This window comes from Salvia hispanica, chromosome 1 (genome assembly GCF_023119035.1).
Source record: "Salvia hispanica cultivar TCC Black 2014 chromosome 1, UniMelb_Shisp_WGS_1.0, whole genome shotgun sequence".
NCBI lineage: Eukaryota > Viridiplantae > Streptophyta > Magnoliopsida > Lamiales > Lamiaceae > Salvia > Salvia hispanica.
The window spans coordinates 12,508,307-12,515,635 of NC_062965.1; the positions used below are offsets into that span (position 1 = coordinate 12,508,307).

Sequence of the window (7,329 nt, forward strand, 5' to 3'; positions counted from 1 at the left end):
TTCCATTTCAATTCTCTACAACTCACCTTTAAATCCTTCTCCTCCCAATTCCCATCATCATCATCATCCAAACAAGCCTACCAACTGTTCGATGTTTTGACCTCTGCAACGACTAACAATGGCGGTCGAAATCTTCTTCCCCGACAGCCCCAGTGCCGAGCTGATCAGCCCTCGAATCTCATTCTCCCACGATCTCCGAAACGACGCTGTTCCAATCGAGCACTACGTCCCTTCGTCTTCCTCCTCCAGCATCGACTTCGACTTCTGCGTTTTCCGCGACGAATCGTCCTCCGCCGACGAGCTCTTCTCCGACGGCAAAATCCTCCCGATCGAAATCAAAAAGCGATCGCCACCGTCGATTCTCAGATCGGCGGCACCTCCACTTCCCCCGCCGCCGCGGATGAATCCGACGATTTCCGGTTCGGAGAAGCAGAATCCGAGGCCGGCGACGTCGTTTTGGCGGTTCAAGCGGAGCGCGAGCTTGAACTGCGGCAGCGGCTACGCGAGGACGCTGTGCCCGCTGCCGCTTCTGTCGCGCAGCAACTCGACCGGGTCCACGGCTAGCGTGAAGCGGAGTAATCAGAAGCAGAATTTTCAGAAATGCGCGTTGCCAAACAGCGCCTTGAAGGAGTTTCCGTCAAGTAACTACCGTAAACCGCCGGCGAAGAAGGTCGGCTACTATTCGTACAATGGCGCCGTTAAAGTTAACCCCGTTTTGAACGTTCCGTCTGCGAATCTGTTTGGGTTGGGCTCTATATTTTCCGGTGGAAGGGATAAGGGCAAGAAGAAGGGATTCTTTTTAATTTAGATTTTAATAATTTTTCCATGCTTAGCACAAAAAAAAGCTATTAAAAAAATAAAATGTTTAATGAGGAAAATAAGATTTGCATATTTACAGGTGAAATTTGTCATAGAAATTGGCTGTTTTTTTTTAATCTTCTTTTTCCTTCACATTATTGTCATTTTGTTTGTCATAGAGTTAAAACTAGGAGTTTATACACAGTTGGGTTCGGGCTATTGGATCTTAACGTATTTATTTCATGTTCGGATCTTAAGATTGAAATCCACAACATGATTTGGGATGGACAATCACGTAATAAAGAATTATAGTCATCTCCTTTAACAAAGTTAATCTGAGATTAATTACTTTTTTTATTAAATTAGGAGTATTTGAGCAAATTATTAAATACATATAATGTGTACACAATTATGTTTTTCATTCCAATCAAACAATTTATTTTTCAGCGTGATTGAATCTTTACTTTGTACTATCTTGCTATCATTTAGAACAATACAATGACACCTTAGTGTAGTTGCAATGCCCTAATTAAATTCACAGTTGCGGCCAATCGAATTTAGTGGGTTTTTGCTTGATACTTGGAGATGTATTTGCATTCTTTGACAACCTATTTAGATAAACTTCATTCTTGTATACTACTAGGTTTTTGATTTGATATAGTATTTGTTAAACCACAACGGTATTAAGGGCATCCGCAACGCGGCTCGATGCTGTTTCGGTCTCGTCTCGACGAGACGAGACATCTCGTCGCGCGACGTGTCCGGAAGAGGCCGGCCTTGAGCTGGCGAGACGACGCGCGCGGCCACATGGCGCGCGCTAAGCGATGGCGTGACGCCCACTTGCCGCCCGCGAGTGGGCGTCGGAATTATGACGTCATAAATTTTTTTTTAAAAATCGAAAATTCAAAAAAAAAATTGTAAATTTTAATTTTTAATTATGTATTTTTTAATTTTTTAGTCCTTTAAATTGTAATTTTAATTTAATTTAATTATATTATTTTTTAATTATGTATTTTTTTAATTACGTATTTTTAATTATGTATTTTATAATTTTTTAGGCCTTTAAATTGTGATTTTATTTTATTTAATGAAGTATGTTTTTATTAATTGAATTTGTTGGAAATAAAAATAAAAAATGAAATTGAATGAATAGTTAAGATATGGGTAAGAGATGGTTAAGAGATGGAGGGATACAGGTGTTGTCTCTTAGTTAAGAGATGAGCTGAAAAGTACAGTGGGGCGCATGAATAGTTAAGAGATGAGACGATTATGAGACGGATAAGAGACGGCGTTGCGGATGGCCTAATCAATTATCTAGAATATAGGTCCCACAAATATTATTAGTGTGGAATTAAATCTTATACAACAACATCATTTGATTGATAATGGTGATGGACTAGAAAGAGCAATTAAAAATGTCTTTGAGTGAGTTTACCAGTTTTGGTTGTCAGTTGTCATACACCAACCTATTTATGGCAAGCTTAATCAAAATTATTGAAGCTTAATAATGACCATCACCATGGATGGACTCTAGATCACAAACATTTAAAAGCTCTCACCTGCCAGCTAATTTTATGTATTCATATTTTCATTACCTCTCTTTGAAGTCTATATGCCGTTAAATTACATATATAGTAGTATATCATAATATCAAGCATGTAAGAAAATGTATGTATGTAACATAATTGATCATCATGGCAAATGCATATATACGACTCATTGCCAAAATTCTAGATTTATTTAGTAAGAGTAAAATGGTAGTAAGATACTCTCAAATTTTAAAATAGATAGGAAGTTTGTAGTATGATCTAGGGAAAGAATTGTACATGCTAATCGCATTTATGTCACTACATGGTTTTATATATAGGGGATACACGTAGTAATAAAATGCAAACTCTATAGTACAAACTCCAAACTATGATCTGAATCGTTAGAAAATATCAACTGATAACAAAATAATAGCAACAAAAAATGTCAACACAGTTTCAACACAATGTCAACATAGCATCAACCGTTGACACTGTGTTGACATTTTTTATTGCTATTATTTTATTATTTGTTGACATTTTCTAACGGTCAGATCATAGTTTGAAGTTTGTACAATATTTAGAGGTTGCATTTGATTACATCTCTAGGTGATACATATAACTTTGCGGAACTTTTATTTGGTTGGACAGAAAATAACGAAAGTTAAATTGTTATAGAAATCTAATACTATTAATGGGTATTAATGTAAAAATGACTAATATGAGTGTTCTTTTTTTCATAACCTATAGCCTATAGTTACAAGTGAGGCCATTAAAATAAAAATCAGCAACAATTACATTATTGTATATGAAATGCGATGAAATGATATAGTAACATTGTTGAAGGAGAACTCGAGCTGGTGTAGCTTTGTATATTTTCTGTTTTGGTTTATTATTTGTTTTTTTTTCAATTATTTTTTTGTTATTAAATTGAGCATCTGTGTACTGTTCTGCACGCTGTTCGCATTCATCTCATTTGTAGTTGGCCCATGTATGTTTGTTTTTGGGCTCTGCATATTAGTGGACCGTTCCATATAAACTCTCACTTTTTTCTCTTACAGAAGCCCGCCCTTGGAAAATAATCATCATCTAATTATTAGAAATTTAGAACCCTCGATTTAAATTTGTAAAAGTCAACCTGACATGGTCGGGTTCTTATTGGATCCCAACCTATTAACTTTGTGTGTGTTCGTGTAATTATCGAAAATTGTCAAGCCTACCATTTGTTAGTAAGTTAGGAGTACTATATAATTTAGTTTGACACAACACGATAACGACCTATGCATAATGTTAAATGAATAAAATTTGACAGTACACTATAAAATACTCCATATGTCCCTTAATAGATGACACACTTGGATTATGACACGAGATTTTAAGAGATAATCCCTCCGTTCCACTATAGTTGAGTCGTTTTTCCCTTTTGGAAAATTCCTTCATAGTTTAGACATTTCCTTATACAATAAATAACTCACTTTTCCTTTCCTACTACATTTTCTCTCTTACTTTGATCTCTCTACTTTATTCAATTTTCTATTTATTCTTTTTGCTTTTTCATCTCTTGCTTCTCTCTCCCACTAAACATTAAACATCTTTTTCTCAATCTCCGTGCCAAATGGCAGAACGGAGGGAGGAAAATAGTATAGTTATATTAATGTAAGAGATAACTTTTTTCAAAAAATAAAATGTGACATTTTTTGTGGGACAAATTAAAAAGTAAAGTGTGACATCTATTATGGGACGAATGGAGTATGACATTACACAATTAAAACTTGTCATAACATAATTAAAAATTTATCACAATCAAAATTTAGATAATAAAATTAAAGTTTAATACTCCCTGATAAAATAATAATTTTATTTTTTATCGGATAACCCAACTCGACCCAACCCGAAGTCATCAAATTCTTATTGGGTCAGCCTGGTAAGGACCTAAAACCAATAAGGTCATCCGCATCCCTATCTCTTATTCATCCCTTAACCATCTCATCCCTTAACTATTCATGGGCCCCACTGTGCTTTTCAGATCATCTCTTAACTAAGAGACAACACCTGCATCCCTCCATCTCTTAACCATCTCATCCCTTAACTATTAATTCAATTTCATTTTTTATTTTTATTTCCAACAAATTCAATTAATAAAAAACACTTTATTAAATAAAATAAAATTACAATTTAAAAACCTAAAAAAATAAAAAAAGACATAATTTAAAAAACTAGAAATTACAAATTGCACACTTAAATTCAAATCACAAAAAAATGGAGGCAAAGAAGCAGAAGAAGGAGTTCTCTAGTGATGATCATCTAACGGTTGCCAAATTTTGCCCAAATGTGCTCCATTAGATCCTCCTGGAGTTGGGCGTGGGCGGTAGAATCACGTGTCCTTGTCCGAATAGACAACCGCTCTTGCAAAGACGGATGCACTCCCCTTTAAGGCGGACTACTTGCGGTCGAGCTTCCCGGGGTTTCAGGGTCGAACCAATTTCCCGCCTCAGGTCCTTCGTCGGCGACAATCATGTTGTGCAAGATTATGCACGTATACATGATGTCGACCATATTATCCATAAACCACGTGCGAGCCGGGGCTTTGATAATGTTAAATCGAGCTTCGAGAACCCCGAACGCTCTCTCCACATCCTTGCGAGCAGCCTCTTGCTTCTACGCAAAAAGAGTCTGTTTTTCGTTCGCAGGCCTGTTGAACGTCTTCACGAAGGTTGTCCACTTCGGATAGATGTTGTCGGCAAGATAGTACCCCATTTTATACTGGCGATTGTTAGCGATGAAGTTGATGGCCGGCGCTTTACCATTCAGAACTTCGCTGAAGAGGTCGGAATTGTTGAGCACGTTGACGTCGTTGTTCGAGCCGGGGACCCCGAAATATGCATGCCAAATCCATAGCCGGTAGTCGGCGACGACCTCGAGTATAACGGTGGGGTGGGTGCCTTTGAGGCCGATCGTGTATGACCCCCTCCACGCCACAGGGCAATTCTTCCATTGCCAATGCAAGCAATCGACACTCCCGAGCATCCCGGGGAATCCGTGCACTTGTTCGTGAAGTTGGAGCAGAAACTGACAATTTGCGGTGGTTGGCTTCTTCAGAAATTCATCGGTGAAGGCTGCCCGGACGCCTTTGCAGAAGTTCATCAAACAAAGTCTCCCATTGGATTCTCCGACGTGCAGGTATTCGTCGAACAAATCCGCCGTTTGTCCAGTAGCAAGCTGACGGATCGCTGCAATACATTTTTCGAGCGTCGTGTGGCTAGGACGGCCAACAACGTTGAACCCTTCTCTGAAGTACTCTTCCCGGGCCGCCAATGTATTCGCGATATGCAAAAATAGCACGCGTGACATACGGAAACGGCGACGGAAGTAGATATCTCCCCATACCGGGTTCCGACTGAAGTAATCACGTTCCAACCTTACGGCGACTTCCTCCCGGTTACGATGGATGTAAGTCCGGGGTCGCCTTTGAGGAGGCGCGGCGGCTTCCTCCTCCCTACGTCGATCTTCTTCTACCAATTCTTCCATTATTCGACGCATTTGCTCAAATGGATCCATGAATGGATTAAATTTGGGAGAAGAAAAAAATAAAGGAATGATTTATAGAAGTGATTGGAAAGGAAAGAATGAGAGATGAGAGAAGAATAGATGCGTGTTTGTGTGTAAAACGGATAATGAAGAGTATTTATAGAATAAAAAATAAATAAAAAAATTAAAAAATTTGACCGTTGAACGGTCATATTGCCGTTTTAATTTTTAATTTTTTTTTCCCTGAAAATCGATTTTTTTTTTAAAAAAAAAATCAAATTATGACGTCATAATTACGACGCCCACTCGCGGGCCTGCGAGTGGGCATCATGCTTCGCGCCAGCGCGCGCCACGTGGCGCTGGCGCGTGGCGAGACAGCTGAAGAATGGTCGAAGAGTAAGCGAGATGTGTTTAAAATAAAATCTCCCGATCCACAGAATCCACTAGACACCGGGTCTAGGAACTCAGAGAATCTTGGGTAACCTGTCGTTGGGCACACAATCACTTCATTCGCCCTTCAAAACCCTCAACCCGCTATAGCTAAAAATATTAGTACATGGAAGCAGGGATCGAATCCACAGAGACAGATGTGTAAGAAAACATGTTCAAAGACCTGGAAGTTATTTTTGGCTGCTGCCACGCAATTTTTGGGGTTGAGCTTTAATTCCTAGACTGGGTATATGAAATATTCTACTCTAACAGCTAGATCTAGGCAAGGACATGCATAATGGCTAAAAGTAATTGAAAAGAATACTTGACTGGGTAAACGACTTCCTGAGCTAGCCTAGACAGACGAAAAGCTAAACGTGGGGACCATTTCCCAAAACGGCATAGTATGACTGAAAAAAGCTGCAAATTAACTAACCTAAGGACTAACTAACAGCGACATCATCTTCTCTAATTTTTATCACGAAACAACCGATGAAAAACATAGCAAATAAAGATCGAAACAGGGGCTAACGAAATTAAACTGATGGACATCAAGAGCGACTGAAACTAACACAGATCCATGACTACTTAGATGAGGCAAACAAGTAAAGAGAATTCAAAACATAATAACCATGCAATTGCGAACAGATCTATACGTCGGATGCTTCATCCACTCCGGATCCAAGCCATCCACAACAATAAAACACCATTTCTATCTCCGATCTTCACAGATTCAACTAGATTCAACCGATCAACCACAATCTCCAAGCAATTCAAACTCCAAACTCAAATCAACCAACAATATCCACCAAGGCAATCAAATAAAAAGACAATATCTTAACTGAAACCAAAATAGAAATATCCATAGCAAAATACGCAGTATCCAATGGAACAATAACAAGCATAACCGAGCTTCGAACAGCGAAGACTCGGGGAAATACGAAATGAAAAGCGAAAAGTAGTAAATGATTGTATCTTCGCCTCCGTAGAGACGGTGTTACACCACAACTAGATCCGAAAGTGCACTCCCCAAAATGTTTCCCCTCAG

The 7,329-nt window shown here is 38.7% G+C and overlaps 1 protein-coding gene across 1 annotated transcript; it reads left to right on the forward strand.

The window, feature by feature from the left end:
* Positions 1-904, forward strand: LOC125221860. Its single transcript, XM_048081578.1, has one exon. It carries the CDS (start codon positions 119-121, stop codon positions 806-808), a length of 690 nt encoding a protein of 229 aa, XP_047937535.1. The 5' UTR covers positions 1-118; the 3' UTR covers positions 809-904.
* The last annotated feature ends 6,425 nt before the right edge of the window (positions 905-7,329 follow it).

Coding starts and splice junctions, on each gene's coding strand:
- LOC125221860 (XM_048081578.1), top strand. CDS start 119: ATGGCGGTCGAAATCTTCTTCCCCGACAGCCCCAGTGCCGAGCTGATC.